At 39.1% G+C, this 16,078-nt stretch overlaps 1 protein-coding gene across 5 annotated transcripts in view; it reads left to right on the top strand.

Annotated features, from left to right (window-relative positions):
* The window catches only part of LOC140205770 (zinc finger protein 644-like), a 132,642-nt gene that overhangs the window by 101,068 nt on the left and 15,496 nt on the right, over nt 1-16,078 (top strand). For 3 of the 5 annotated variants that reach the window (XM_072273411.1, XM_072273410.1, XM_072273414.1), the window contains exon 3: nt 12,721-15,944. In XM_072273411.1, coding sequence (XP_072129512.1) covers nt 12,721-15,944 — 3,224 coding nt within the window. Of the gene's footprint in view, nt 1-6,887; nt 6,911-6,999; nt 7,036-12,720; nt 15,945-16,078 lie in introns of those variants that run through there. The other 2 variants (XM_072273412.1, XM_072273413.1) reach the window with 2 other exon arrangements.

Below are 16,078 nucleotides of genomic sequence, written 5' to 3'. Positions count from 1 at the left end.
CAGTCTCATTTTCCGACCAAGATTTGTTTTTTGAAATTCAGACAGACAGCACTGCAGGTAGTCCTTAACATCAGCAAAACTGTACTTTAACAGCAGCTTAAGAACAATGGAACGAACAACAGGATTTCGATCAACTGCTTCATCAAACGGTGAAAGATTACTGGTAAAGTTCTGATCTTTCTGTGAGTCATTGGATTGTCCCGACTTTTGAATAACTAGCAGAGACAGCAGATCACCAACCACTTCTTTTGTTGGTGGCAAGTCATCTTTGAAGCAGACTATGGAAACCAAAGTTGTGAAAAATGCATCACACCTCTTGCGAAATATTTTGCTACAGCTTCACCTACATCTTCTGTTACCGCTGGTACATAATCGTCATCTGGAGAAGTACGGCACAGTGGGCAGAGTCCCACCCCAAGAGACTTGAGTTATAAATGGGTCTTAGACCAAAAGTTTAAAAAAAGAGCTTGTTATAATTTGATAGTATTACGTTACGTTGTTATAATTTGATATTATTAAGTTACTAAGTAAACAATTGGTAGGTGTTTGTATGTTAAGGGTAAACATATTTGTTTAGCGTAGTGCACCAGTAAAAAAAACAGTTGATACACTATTAAAATAAAAGGGGAGGAATGTACTGTATAGCTACTGTATAATATGGGACTACTTTATGTTGTAGGGACACGTCGTTACATGCGCTATTAGGCACGTATTGATCTCTACATGTGTGTTCAGTTCGGTTTCAGTCAGTAAAGAACCTTGTTTATTTAGCTCCCGTCTCCAGCGTTTTTATTTATAGCTTTGTTGTGTAACCCGGCCACATATACAACATGGATTTATTGAGTATGCCCACAAGAAAGTGAATCTTAGGGTTCTATATAGAAACATAGAAAATAGGTGCAGGAGTAGGCCATTTGGCCCTTTGAGCCTGCACCGCCATTCTGTATGATCATGGCTGATCATCCAACTCAGAACCTTGTACCAGCCTTCCCTCCATACCCCCTGATCCCTTTAGCCACAAGGGCCATATCTAACTCCCTCTTAAATATAGCCAATGAACTGGCCTCAACTGTTTCCTGTGGCAGAGAACTCCACAGATTCACCACTCTCTGTGTGAAGAAGTTTTTTCCTAATCTCGGTCCTAAAAGGCTTCCCCTTTATCCTCAAACTGTGACCCCTCGTTCTGGACTTCCCCAACATTGGGAACAATCTTCCTGCATCTAGCCTGTCCAATCCCTTTAGGATTTTATACATTTCAATCAGATCCCACCTCAATCTTCTAAATTCCAATGAGTATAAGCCTAGTTCATCCAGTCTTTCATCATATGAAAGTCCTGCCATCCCAGGAATCAATCTGGTGACCTTCTTTGTACTCCCTCTATGGCAAGGATGTCTTTCTTCAGATTTGGGGACCAAAACTGCACACAATACTCCAGGTGTGGTCTCACCAAGGCCTTGTACAACTGCAGTAGTACCTCCCCGCTCCTGTACTCGAATCCTCTCGCTATAAATGCCAGCATGCCATTCGCCTTTTTCACTGCCTGCTGTACCTGCATGCCCACTTTCAATGACTGGTGTATAATGACACCCAGGTCACGTTGCACCTCCCCTTTTCCTAATCGGCCACCATTCAGATAATAATCTGTTTTCCTGTTTTTGCCACCAAAGTGGATAACTTCACATTTATCCACATTAAATTGCATCTGCCATGAATTTACCCACTCACCTAACCTATCCAAGTCACCCTGCACCCTCTTAGCATCCTCCTCACAGCTAACACTGCCGCCCAGCTTCGTGTCATCCTCAAACTTGGAGATGCTGCATTTAATTCCCTCATCCAAGTCATTAATATATATTGTAAACAACTGGGGTCCCAGCACTGAGCCTTGCGGTACCCCACTAGTCACTGCCTGCATTCTGAAAAGGTCCCGTTTATTCCCACTCTTTGCTTCCTGTCTGCCAACCAATTCTCCATCCACATCAATACCTTACCCCCAATACCGTGTGCTTTAAGTTTGCACACTAATCTCCTGTGCGGGATCTTGTCAAAAGCCTTTTGAAAATCCAAATATACCACATCCACTGGTTCTCCCCTATCCACTCTACTAGTTACATCCTCAAAAAATTCTATGAGATTCGTCAGACATGATTTTCCTTTCACAAATCCATGCTGACTTTGTCCGATGATTTCACCGCTTTTCAAATGTGCTGTTATCACATCTTTGATAACTGACTCTAGCAGTTTCCCCACCACTGACGTTACGCTAACCGGTCTATAATTCCCTGGTTTCTCTCTCCCTCCTTTTTTAAAAATTGGGGTTACATTAGCCACCCTCCAATCCTCAGGAACCAGTCCAGAATCTAAAGAGTTTTGAAAAATTATCACTAATGCATCCACTATTTCTTAGGCTACTTCCTTAAGCACTCTGGGATGCAGACCATCTGGCCCTGGGGATTTATCTGCCTTTAACCCCTTCAATTTACCTAATACCACTTCCCTGCTAACATGTTCCTCCATCTCACTGGACCCTCTGTCCCCTACTATTTCCGGAAGATTATTTATGTCCTCCTTAGTGAAGACAGAACCAAAGTAATTATTCAATTGGTCTGCCATGTCCTTGCTCCCAATAATCAATTCACCTGTTTCTGTCTGCAGGGGACCTACATTTGTCTTAACCAATCTTTTCCTTTTCACATATCTATAAAAGCTTTTACAGTCAGTTTTTACGTTCCCTGCCAGTTTTCTCTCATAATCTTTTTTCGCCTTCCTAATTAAGCCCTTTGTCTTCCTCTGCTGAACTCTGACTTTCTCCCAGTCCTCAGATGAGCCACTTTTTCTGGCTAATTTGTATGCTTCTTCTTTGGAATTGATACTATCCCTAATTTCCCTTGTCAGCCACGGGTGCACTACCTTCCTTGATTTATTCTTTTGCCAAACTGGGATGAACAATTGTTGTAGTTCATCCATGCGATCTTTAAATGCTTGCCATTGCATATCCACCGTCAACCCTTTAAGTGTCATTTGCCAGTCTATCTTAGCTAATTCACGTCTCATACCTTCAAAGTTACCCTTCTTTAAATTCAGAACCTTTGTTTCTGAATTAACTATGTCACTCTCCATCTTAATGAAGAATTCCACCATATTATGGTCACTGTTACCCAAGGGGCCTCTCACGACAAGATTGCTAATTAACCCTTCCTCATTGCTCAAAACCCAGTCTAGAATAGCCTGCTCTCTAGTTGGTTCCTCGACATGTTGGTTCAAAAAACCATCCCGCATACATATATGTACTTCAATATATTTTTATTGTAGAAGGAATAAAGTGGTCACTACATTTGTAGACTATTACTAATCACTATATGGATTACTACTAATTATTCATGATTAATATTAAATGATGTGTCTGAAGCCACAGGATGTAAAACATCCAAGTATACTGGGAATTTGCTAACTGGGAAGTGACTTGTGAGGGCCTGAAAATCATCCAGTGTGAAGGGAATTAGCAAGAAGTGGAGAAAAAAGTGAGGCTATCCATTTTGCAAGAAAGAATAGAAAAAATGCTTTTAATCTTCCTCACCAGGAGACCACAGTCGGCGCCGGTCGGTAATAACAGCTCCTTGCTGACAGTGAGCACCAGCACACCCCAAGGATACATGCTTAGCCTGCTGCTCTACATTCAGGACTGTGGCTAGGCACAGTTCGAACACCATCTATAAATTTGCTGATGACACAGCTGCTGTTGGCAGAATCGCAAATGGTGACAGGGAGATGTACAGGAGTGAGATAGATTGCTGGTATACCGAAGTGAGACAGAATGGTCTTGCAGCCTTGCACTTAACATCAGTAAGACAAAAGAATCTATCCTGTGCCCAGCATATTGATGCAATTACGAAGCAGGCACATCAAAGGCCTGATTCATTCAAAGTTTGAGATTTGGTATGTCACCAAAGACTCTTGCAAATTTCTACAGATGTAGAGTAGAGAGTGTTCTGACTGGTTGCATCACCCTGTTATGGAGGGGCCACTGCACAGGATTGGAAAAAGCTGGTGAAGGTTGCAAACTCAGCCAGCTATCATGGGCACTAGCTTATTAAGCATCGAGGACATCTTCAAAAGGTGATATCTCAATAAGGTGGCATCCATTATTAAGAACTCCTATCACATGCTGTCTTCTTATTACTACCAGCAGAGAGGAGGTACAAGAGCCTGAAGGTGCATGCTCAATGATTTAGGAACTAATTCTTCCCCTCTGCCATCAGATTTCTGAATAATGAACTAACCCTATCAACACTTACTCACTATTTTAACTTTATTTTTGCATTACTTATTTAGTTATATACATACATGTGTGTGTGTGTGTGTGTGTGCGTGCGCACGCGCATGGATATTAAACCTGATTTTGATTCTGATTCAGTGAGAATCTCATAGATCTTGGTGTAAAAGTGATTATTTGATAGTCTATAATTACAAACATTTGTAGATGTAGAAACTTTAAAAAAAGGGTTAGGAAGGCAAAAGATGCGTTGCTCTTCATTGTAAAGTGAGTTTGCACGACAAAAGTTTCAGCAAAACTTCCCTCTAAAGTTTGTGAAGTCCTAAATGAGTACCTTGTACTGTTTTGATTTCTGTATGTGAATGAAGAAAATACTTGCATTGGAGTCCATGCACCATAAAATCAGAGGTTTAATTCTTGGGATGAGGTTGTTCTCCCATGAGAAAAGATTGATTTGACAATAATTTTCTAGAATTAGAGTATTGAGATGTATAAAGCTCTGAAGGCAAATGACAGAATAATTGGCTGAAGGCTGTTTTATGTAACTGGACAGCATAGAAATAAGAAGTATAGTCTCAGGATCAGGGGTTTTATTTTGCCTTGCTTTTGAATGGTATAACAGAATCATGGGGTCATATGTTCCTTGTGACATTCTGCTAACGATTGGCAATTGAACATTAAGGACTGCAATGAATCAAAAAGGCAACTCATCATCACCTTCTCAAGGGAAATTAGGGATAGCTATACACGTTGGTCTTCCCAGTAATTTCTAGATCTTGTAAATGAGTTAAAAGTATCACAAATATTTAATAGAATCCAAAGAGATTAGAATTTTGCGTCTAAATCCTAGTCTCTGGAGATTAGAGCTTCAAATTTACATCAGTTCCTGCATAAACTTATCTGAAAACTTCTCATTTACCTATCACCCTCTTGCTTTTGGTAACATATTCTATATTCTGGGGGAGGTGGTGAAAGTTGTAATGCTGTACTTGTGGAACTTTGGTTGTCTGAACTGACATTGTTATGGCATTTTATTCATAGATCTCGTTTCCTGTCAGTTTGGCTCCCAGTTAAGAAAGCTGAACCTTGACATTGTTTTCTTTTAGAATTATCTTGATTAACCAACCCCACCAAAGCAGAATAGTTGGATATTTATCTCTGCATTCACAATTATTTGCATTTGTTGGTAAAGCAGCGTTGACTGCCCTTAATTGATATCCTATGAAGTGTTTTGAGAAGTTTGTTGTATAGATTCATATTCATTCTTGTATATTCATTATCATAATGAGCCGTACATCATATTTTGAGCCCATGTTCCTGACAAATTTTCCTATAGAAGTGCTTTGCCATTGTCTCCTTCTGGGCAGTGTCTTTACAGAATGGGTGACCCCAGCTATTATCAATGCTCTTCAGAGATTGCCTAGCATCAGTGGTTGCATAACTAGAACTTGTGAAATGCACCAGCTGCTCATACGACCATCCACCACCTGTTCCCATGGCTTCACGTGTCCCTGATCAGGTGTTACACCTTGCCCAGTGGTGTCCTGCAGGCTAGTGGAGGGAAGGAGTGCCTTACACCTCCTTTGGTAGAACATATTTCCACTCTGTCACTTACCTACCATGCATATTATGGGTTTTTAAAAGCTCAGGATCAAAAATAGGATAGTACACAAAATATAGAAAAGTATAGCACAGGAACAGGCTCTTCGACCCATGATGTCACTATCAATCATAAATTTAACTATTCCATTGGTTGATTGTGTTTTGAATTGTCCTGCTGATCAGCTCTGCTCTACCCGAGATGCAACATTGTATTGAGAAGATTTGGAAAAAGTGTTGGGCAATGACACAGTTTAGAGAGTGGCTGAAGTGTAGCTTGTACAGTTGCTGCCTCACAGCTTCTCACCAATTGCTTTCAGTCTTGGTTCTCTGGTTTTGCCTGTGTGGAGTCAGCATATTGTCTCTGTGACTAAGTAGGTTTCCTATGGGTGCCTCAGTCTTTGCACATTCCCAAGGTGTGTAGATTTCTGCTGTAGAGTTCTTCAGTCCTGATTAAGGGTTTTGGTCCGAAACGTCAACAATACTCTTTTTCCATAGAAGCTGCCATAGATGCTGCCTGGCCTGCTGACTTCCTCCAGCATTTTGTGTGTGTTGTGTGTTGGTTAGTGGTTTAATTGGTCACTGTGAATTGTCCTTAATGTATAGGTGAGTGTTAGAATTGGAAATAAGATATGTGGAGTTGATGGATGTGTGGGGAGAATAAAATGAAGTTTTGTGTAAATGGCTGCTTCATGGTTGGAATAACTCATTGGATTGAAGGGCTTGTTTCTATGTTGCATGAGCGGGTGGCTTTGCTTGACACAAATTGGTTATGGGTCTGGTGTTTATGGTGATATAGGGATATCTTTGAATATGCGAAGAATATGCCACAGTCCCTTTTGATCAACAAAGTCAAAGGCTATAGATAATCCTGTACCTAGCATCACTTTATGTACATTCAATCGGTTTATGTATCTAAGCTAATCTTATGTATTTATATTTTTTATGCTTATTGTGTTTTTTTTAAGGCTACATTGGATCTGGGGTAACAAATATTTTGTTCTTTTACAGTTGTGTGCTGACAAATGACAATAAAGGTCAGAAAAACAATGTACATTAACTGAACGCAAACACGAGGAAATCTGCAGATGCTGGAAATTCAAGCAACACACATAAAAAATGCTGGTGAACGCAGCAGGCCAGACAGCATCTATAGGAAGAGGTACAGTTGATGTTTCGGGCCGAGACCCTTCGTCAGGACTAACTGAAAGAAGAGATAGTAAGAGATTTGAGAGGGGGAGGGGGAGATCTGAAATGATAGGAGAAAACAGAAGGGAGGGCTGGAGCTAAGAGCTGGAAAGTTGATTGGCAAAAGGAATACAAGGCTGGAGAAGGGAGAGGATCATGGGACGGGAGGCCCAGGGAGAAAGAAAGGAGGAGGGGAGCCCAGAGGATGAGCAAGGAGTTATAGTGAGAGGGACAGAGGGAGAAAAAAAAGAGAGAAATAAATAAGGGATGGGGTATGAAGGGGAGGTGAGGCATTAACGGAAGTTTGAGAAGTCAGTGTTCATGCCATCAGGTTGGAGGCTACCCAGACAGAATATAAGGTGTTGTTCCTCCAACCTGACCCCTTCATACCCTATTCCTTATTTATTTATTTACTGACTCACTCTTTTTTTCCTCCCTCTGTCCCTCTCACTATAACTCCTTGCTCATCCTCTGGGCTCCTCTCCCCCTTTCTTTCTCCCTTGGCCTCCCGTCCCATAATCCTCTCCCTTCTCTAGCCTCGTATCCCTTTGCCAATCAACTTTCTAGCTCTTAGCTCCATCCCTCCCTCTCCTGTCTTCTCCTATCATTTCAGATCTTCCCCCTCCCCGTTCCACTTTTAAATCTCTTACTATCTCTTCTTTCAGTTAGTCCTGACGAAGGGTCTCGGCCCGAAACGTTGACTGTACCTCTTCCTATAGATGCTGCCTGGCCTGCTGCGTTCCATCAGCATTTTTTGTGTGTGTTACATTAAAACTGAAGCTGCTTTCTTGCATTTCTCCTGGAGCTGATTTGCAGTGAGGTTTATGTCTGGTGGGCAGCATAGCAGTTACCATGACACTATGAGAGCATCAGTGATCAGAGTTCAATTCCGCCACTGCCTGAAAGGAGTTTGTGTATTCTCCTGATCATCCAGCTGCTTCAGTTTTCGCACACATTCCAAAGATGTACATTAGTAGGTTAGTTGGTTGAATGGGTATGATTGGGCAGCATGGGCTCGTTGAACCAGAAGGTTCTGTTATTGTCCTGCCTGTGTGTGTGTGTGTGTATATATATATAAAAATGGCCACTATAACGCTGAGTGGATTTCACATTATCATTCAGAGTCTAGCTTTGGCGAGGTGGTTGACGATTCCACTTACAATGACTTTCCTTGTGGTAAACAGCTGAGAGCACTGCTTTTGTTTGTGTAATCACAGTTTACTTTCTTGAAAATGGTCATGCTCATGTGTCTGAGGTCTCCTGTCTCGTTGTTCTCCTCCCAGGCATGGGAGACCTCAAATCTAGCACAAAGCTTCCAGTCTATCACGTAGCAGTGATCCCTATCCATCTGTGTGCCTCTGAGGCATGGACTATCTCTTTCGGACATTATAAAGCACTGGAGAGGTACCATCTGCACTGTCTGCAAAATTCTGAATTTAACTAGCAGAGTAATCAAATTAATATTGGCAAAATCTTGCATGCCAAAATTTTAATTTACATTTATGTGGCTTTGATGGCAGACTGTTGTTTGTAGGCCTAATAATGAGACTCACTATTGCAAGTTCATTTAAGGGAAGTGATTACCAGGTGGGCAGAGGAAATGGTTCAAGACTGTTTTACAAAAAAAATCTCTGAAAGGTTGGAACATCCTCCCTTACTCCTGGTATTGGTGGGGCATATCAACTTGCACATCACTGTTCAAAATGACATTGAGAACCTCGGGTCCCTTTACTGGGAGCGATGGAAAGTTAATGTGATTAGTGGAACGAAGGTTAATACCTGGCCAGTCAAGGATCTCCTGTCCCACCTGTGGCAGGATTTGTCCTCAGTATCTTCTCTGAAGGCGATAAAACTATAATAGAAGGAAGTTAGCCTCTCCATCAAGGAATTGCTGAAGATTGTATTTATTTTGTTTCCTTATTATTTAGAAAAGCGGCATGAAGAAGGCTCTTCTGGTCCAATGAGCCGTATCACCGAGCAATCCTCTTATTTAATCCTAGCCTAATCACAGTACAATTTGCAATGACCAATTAACCAGTTCATCTTTGAACTGTGGGAGTATGAAGAACTACGTATGAGATTTCATACTTCCTAACCAAAGGCCCCATTCCCATTTTGTCTACACTTTTACTCCTTTTGTGTTTCATTAGCTGTTGACTCCTTGTTTTATTAACACACACAAAATGCTGGAGGAATTTAACAGGTCAGGTAGCATCTATAGAAAAGAGTAAACAGTTAACGTTTCAGGCCGAGATCCTTCTTGGCCCGAAAAGTCAACTGTATACTCTTTTCCATAGATGCTGCCTAATCTACTGAGATCCTCCAGAATTTTGTGCATGTTGCTTGGATTTTCTGCACCTGCAGATTTTCTCGTGCTTGTTTTATTAGCTGTCTTTTGTTCCTTTGTGCTTCTCATTGCTGTTCCTTGTACTATGCTATTTCATTACTAGTGGGTCAGAAAGTCAGTGATACAGCAATAGATGTATCTCCTTTAATCTTTTTTTTAGTTTTTTAATTAATTGAAGAATCTTCCAACTCACCATATTCTAGTTATCTAGTTCAGCTTCAGGCAGTTTGTTTCTGCTGTGCATGGATGGGACCCAGGTCTTCACCTCATTGGCTCTTGAAGACGCCATCTGCAATATACTGATCATGATAATTTATGCTGTACAACTATTCTGTTTTTTTTTTGTAAAAAGGCTAGAAAAGGAATGAGAAAGTAAAATACTGATTTCCAGTATCACAGTGCCTGAGCTAGCATTCAATTTGGTGCTGAAGAAAACAAATAAAGAGATTCCAAACTATTTTATTATAAAGACTCAATCATAGCTTAATCCCTACACCACGTCGTGGCTTCTTTCTGAAGAACATAAGCAGCAGGTGAAATCTTTCTAAAGAGCAAAAATAGAATTAAGGAAAGAGGAGGTTAGCATTGTGCCTTTTGTAGCTTCCTCATGAGTGTTCTTTATTCTTTGGATACAAAGATTGTAATTTTGTTGTATTAATTGAATATTACAATGGGCAGTTTGCTCTTGATCTTTGAAACCCCTGGATAATAGTGAAAACTAACTATAATTCGCTATCTGAGATGGATCAGTATAACAAAGACTTGTTGAAGTATTGACTTATTGTCTTTATATGAATAAAATAATTTTTTTCATGGGTTCTCTGTTGGCACACTACCTCAGAAATATTAGTCAAATGTAATCATAGAAAATTGTCCTCTAAGCTGGTCATGTTGATTTAATTTTGGATGACTGTTCCATTTTAAATAATTGTTAGAGAACAAAAAGTGGGCAACATACCTCTGATGACAGAGAGGTTGTACTTAATCTGCATTACTAAATGACCCAGGAAGGCTGCTCAAAGGGATTACAGAATAATTATGTTAATATGCAATTATCACCTCATTTTTTCTGCATTACCCTCAAGATGTAGTGCAATATGGGTGTTATAGCAAGTGCTGATAGTTTGCAAAAATACTGACATTTGAGATTTCTAAGGAAAGTCAATAAGGATAGCTTCATTATGGTCTCTTATCATAATGAATAAAAATTCTGACCTTTATATGCATGTTTTGTTCATGAGCATGGCTTTTGTTTGTGATTTGGATGCAGAGCTATAAAGGAAGGTATCCACATTCATTGCAGTATTGAAGGGAATCCAGCATATGCTGCAAGGTCTGCACTTTCAACAATATTTTATGTTGTAATTTGTGAATTTAATGACTTGTCAAACACCCCAATAATGAGTGCACAAAGAATTCATACTGCTGCTTTATGTTTATATTGCACTGGTATCTTTTAATTTTGTTGATTTTTATTATCCTTTCAGAATTTAATTAGATGGTTTTATCCTTCTCCACCCTGGACCTTGATTTAAAAGCACATAAGGTTGTTAAGTTATGGGACTTGGATGTGCTGCTTCTATGTAACTTGTAGATAGTGCTGTTAATATAAAACTTCCAATAATGAGAACAGCAATCTGAGACCATTCGTGATTTTGTGAGGGTTTGCTATCCTGCTGTTCAGAGGGTACCACTGAAGTTTGCTTTAAGTGGGAAACGTCTGTTCTTTCTTTGAACCCCTAACACCAGAACAGATGGGTAGAATATGGAGCACGGAAGGTTTTACCTCTGAGGTGGTAACAGTGAAGCCACCACTCATTAACACTGAATTTACCACTTCGTTAGCAACGTTGCTTCCTGTTGAGAAAAGCTAGTTCAGGTACAGCATATTAAATTAACTGAGCATACATTTGGCTATGGATCTTGGACACCAGAGTCATTTTGAAATTAAAGCTTTCACCATTTCTGTGTGTGTTTCAGCTGGTTTAAATGCTTGTTATTTTTTTTTGTTTGATTACAAATTAAATGAGAGCTTTTGGAAGGAAGGATGTGTTATAAAACTCCCATTGCTCACTGTCACAGCAATTAATTTTACAGCACTTGTTCTGTACAGGTTGCTCATATTGATTAAAATCAGTTAAGGTAAATGAGACAAACATTATAGCATTTCCAGGCTTGTTTTCCTATTCATTGACATTTTCAGTCGTGATTCTTAGCACCTGTTTGTATGTGCCCACCCCTTAGCTTCTGCTGCGTATTTAACACAGAGACTCATGCTGGGAACTGTTTTAGCACCATTTTAGAGTGATAACATTGAATATGATCTCATTGGAAGTGTATTTTGTTCCCATGGAAATTGGTCAATTTTAGCAGCAGCTGAGAGTTTTGAAGGGGAAACAGGAAGGTTGTAACTAAAATGTGTGGAATTTTGATTCTTCACACATAATTAAAGTCCCCAGTATTTGAGAACGACAGCAGGAATCGTTTTTCTTCAGCAACAGACAAGATGTAGATATAATAGTTGTTGAAACCACTAATCTCTTGGTTGATGAAGCAGTTGCACCTTTTAACTCAGTTGATTTAAGTCTTTATAATTATTTTATCCATGCAGTTAAACTAAGGTAAAATATTACAAATAAAATTTAATTGTTTTAAAAATTCTGTTGAGCACTAATACATAATTGAATGCATTCTTGAGATTTTGAATGATTTATAAGCCTATAAAGGCTTATAGGATAAACTTATTTAATAATTTACAAATTTCTATTCTGATTAAATAATACACATTAGAGATATAAAACTGTAGCTTAAATATATTGATTTTTTTCTTTGACAATGTTAAACATTTAAGCAGTGTTGTATAAAAATGTATGATTAAAAATTACAAGTGTAGAGAAATACACAGATCAAAATAATACTAAGGGAATAAAGAAGTAGAAAGAACTCATACTTTTAGTGTTCAGCCATGTTATTATCTAATTGGCATTTAAATTTTTTATAGGTTTGCATACCAGGTTAACCCAAAGCCTTTGGGTTGTTCAGTTGTCTCAGAGATCTCTATTATGGTTATGACTTTATTGCATTTCATCATAAAAGGCCTGTCTAATACCTTGATAATGCTATAACCACAAAAATTGTATCTTTCCTTTGTGTATTGCTGTATTACTGATGATAATTTTCTATGTCTGCTACAACCACGTTAATGGTGGACGGATGTTGACTTTTTAAGAAATTCATCAATATTCATCATTTTTAAATGGTTTGCTTTGTACTTGTATCTGTGTAATAATTGTTGTTTTTTATTACTTTCAGGATGAACAAAATTGAAGCCTCTGGATTGAAGTTGAGTAATACAGATAGCATGAAGACCCACATTAGTTCACCTGGTGCTAAAAGCGGATTTGGAGATGAAAAAGATCTCCCATCAACCACTGTTACCACAAGTATACCTCAGACCTTAACAGAGAATCAAATGTCAGTTCCCAAAAGCAATACTTTAAACTTGTCTAAACATCTGTCCAGGGACAGTTCTATAAAAGCCTTAAGTGGAACCCAGCAGACTGTGTTAATGCAAACTGGTGCTCCTACTGCTTCGAATGCAAAACTTATCTTGCCTACAGGAACTGCTGTGAGGGATGTACTTACACAGCCCTCTTCAACTAAATCTTCCAATGCAAAGCAGTCTGATGTTTCCTTAGGTATTTCTCAATCTCTGTGCCAGCCAGTTGCAGATTCCAGCCCATCGTCTCACTTTGTTCCGTCTGTTCAGGTTCCAACATCATCTGATAATTCAGATAAAGCTCAGCCGGTAGCCCCAGTCCTCTTGCTGGTCCCCAATTTAGTGCCTTTTCAGGGTCAAATTAAGACACAGCCTAAAATGACGAGTCCTTTGCCAATCGTGGACCACAAATCTACAGTCCAATCAAATGGTGCTTCTACAAGCCAGATGTCATATTGTAAAGGAAGTGAAAAAACAAGTGATAATAGAAGAGATATAATGGGGAAAAGAACGTTAAGTTCTTCTGATATTCATGTGGCTGAATCAGAAACTTTAAATGATGTTGGCTTTAATTGGGACCCTGAAAAAGAATTCATGCAGTTCCTGCTTACAAAGGAAAAGGATGAACAGATAGTTCAAATTGATGGAAATTCCCATATCCAATCAAATCTGAACTATGGAAGAAAAAGGAAACGGAAAATGGACATTGTTCACATGGTGGATTTCTCTGAAGTGGAAAGTCCAAACATGCACCTTATACCTAAAAAGACTGCAGTTAATCTGGAAGGGATGAGACATGGTGAAGCAAAAGTTTCAGTTGTAAAACCAAAATACTTGCCTGCCAAAAGAAATCTTGTTGGTGAGACAGGATCAAACCTTCCCAAAGAAACTGTGGAAGCAATTAAACAGTTAATCTTCAGTGATTATAAATTTCCTGTCAAAAACCTAGAAACAGCAAGAACAAATGTTGCTGCAACTGCACAAGTAGAAGAAACTTTACCTTTTGGTTCAGCAGTTTTTCCTCCAGGTAGCGCTGTAACGATAGATGATCTACGAACCGGTTCTGAGTCGCATTCAGATGATGACACTGAGACAGAACCATCATTTTACCCCTGCACTAAATGTAATGTCAATTTCAGGGAAAAAAAGCATTTGCAGAGACACATGATTTATCATTTAGAAGGACACAGTAAAACAAATCTGCCAAGACCCTATATATGTAAAGAATGTGGAATTGCGTTTCGTGACCGTGCACCTCTCCAAAAGCATAGGAGTCTTCATCAAGAAAAAAGGGAGCGGCTGATGGAGGAGATTCGTGAGCTCCGCACCTTTCAGGATGAAGGCCGGAATGCAAAATTACAGTGTCCGCAATGTGTATTTGGAACAAACTGCCCTAAAACGTTTGTGCAGCATGCTAAAACACATGAGAAGGACAAAAGATACTACTGCTGTGATAAATGCAACTTCATGGCAGCATCAATGGATGAACTCGAAGGGCATCAAATTTATATTCATGATGCAGTTAACAAGTCCATTCAAAAACCTTTGAAAGGTGTATCGTTAGAAAATTTATTAACTCATTGTAAATCAGGAGGCATTTATGTATGTAGGAAATGCCCTTTCACCACACCAGTTAGGAGTATCTTTAAAAAGCATGTTAAATACTTGCATCAGCGTCTTTACCATGTTCAGCATAAAAATGAACATGGAATAAAAATGCCTAGCTTGAGCTCAAAACCACTTAATTTGGTGAGTGGCAATAAGGCTGTAGCACACGAATCTGAATATCTGAACAAATTTGTTGTAAAGGGAGGTATAAAAAGGGGGTTTGATGCGCCTGATGCACTAGGGAATTCCTCAGGACTGTACAGCAAGGTCACTGATAATGCTATTACTCAGAAGCCAAGCTACACAGCCACAAAATATATACACCATTCATCTGATTCTGTGATAGATTATAGTAAATCTTCAACAAAGATTCTGACAGGATTAAACTCTAGTAACCAAAGGGTTAGCTTCCTACATCAAGACCATGTTCGAAAGCAGGGTGATAATGATGTCAGAGGGAACAATGTAATCCTACTGTCGAAGGATCATGTTGTTAGTTATCAGAATTTAGGGAAATCTGATAATGATGTAGAGATAGTAAAAGATTTTCCTCCATCTACATTAATGGAAACAAATCATTGTGATACACGATTGACTTTGAACTTCCATCAGTCTGATGCTGAAGAAATGTCAGGGGAAACAGAATATGCAGATGCGGGCGCTGTATCAGTTAGAAAATCTGTTAAGGATGTCATGGTTAGTGTGTCGGTTGGCAATAATATTTTGGATCAATATCCAGATGTATTTCACAAAGCACCTGTTGTTGTTTTGAATAAACTTGATCCATGTGAAAATGCATTAGAATGTGATGGTGAAGAAAACTCACCAGGAAGCGATGTTGTGGAAACTGCTAACTGTATGAGTGATGCTACTGCAGTGACTGTTAGTGAGAATAATTTTGATGTTGATGATAAAGAAACTGAGTACTTCAGTACTGAAGTACAGTTAGTTGATGAAAATGGCATTGACGATGATGATTTTGATACTTATGATGAGAGTGAAGAAGATGATGATTTTGTTAATTTTGATAATGACATTCATGATTATGGCAACAGTGACTATGGTAACCAAAGCCTTTACTCAGCGGAATATCAAGATGTTAGTCACAATCATTTTATTAATGAAGATTTTCATATCAGTAATGATGCTAAATGTATAGAAGTTAGGGATCCAGTTCTTTATCAACATGATGCTCCACTTAATATAACCTATAATTGGACTGATTTTCACACTGAGAAGCGACCATGTCCGTACTGTCCAGCTGTATTTGACACAGGTGTTGGCTTGTCAAATCATGTTCGAGGACATCTTTATAGAGTTGGCTTAACTTATGATGCTCGTCATTTGGTTCCACCAGAGCAAATAGCATCCAGTGATAAGAGGCGGCGGATCAAAAAAAGTGATGCTCCTGTTAGGAGAATAAAGAAAGGTAAGTTTCATCCGTACTTGTGAGTATAAAAATAATCAAACATGGAGTCTTCAGTCCTGAATTTTTATTCAATATGTGTAAAACTTCAGTGACAAAATGCACACACATTTTGTTTAAAATGTTTGAAACAAGAA

This window comes from Mobula birostris, chromosome 12, assembly GCF_030028105.1.
Source record: "Mobula birostris isolate sMobBir1 chromosome 12, sMobBir1.hap1, whole genome shotgun sequence".
Classification (NCBI taxonomy): domain Eukaryota; kingdom Metazoa; phylum Chordata; class Chondrichthyes; order Myliobatiformes; family Myliobatidae; genus Mobula; species Mobula birostris.
This window is presented reverse-complemented; position numbering and strand designations above follow the sequence as displayed.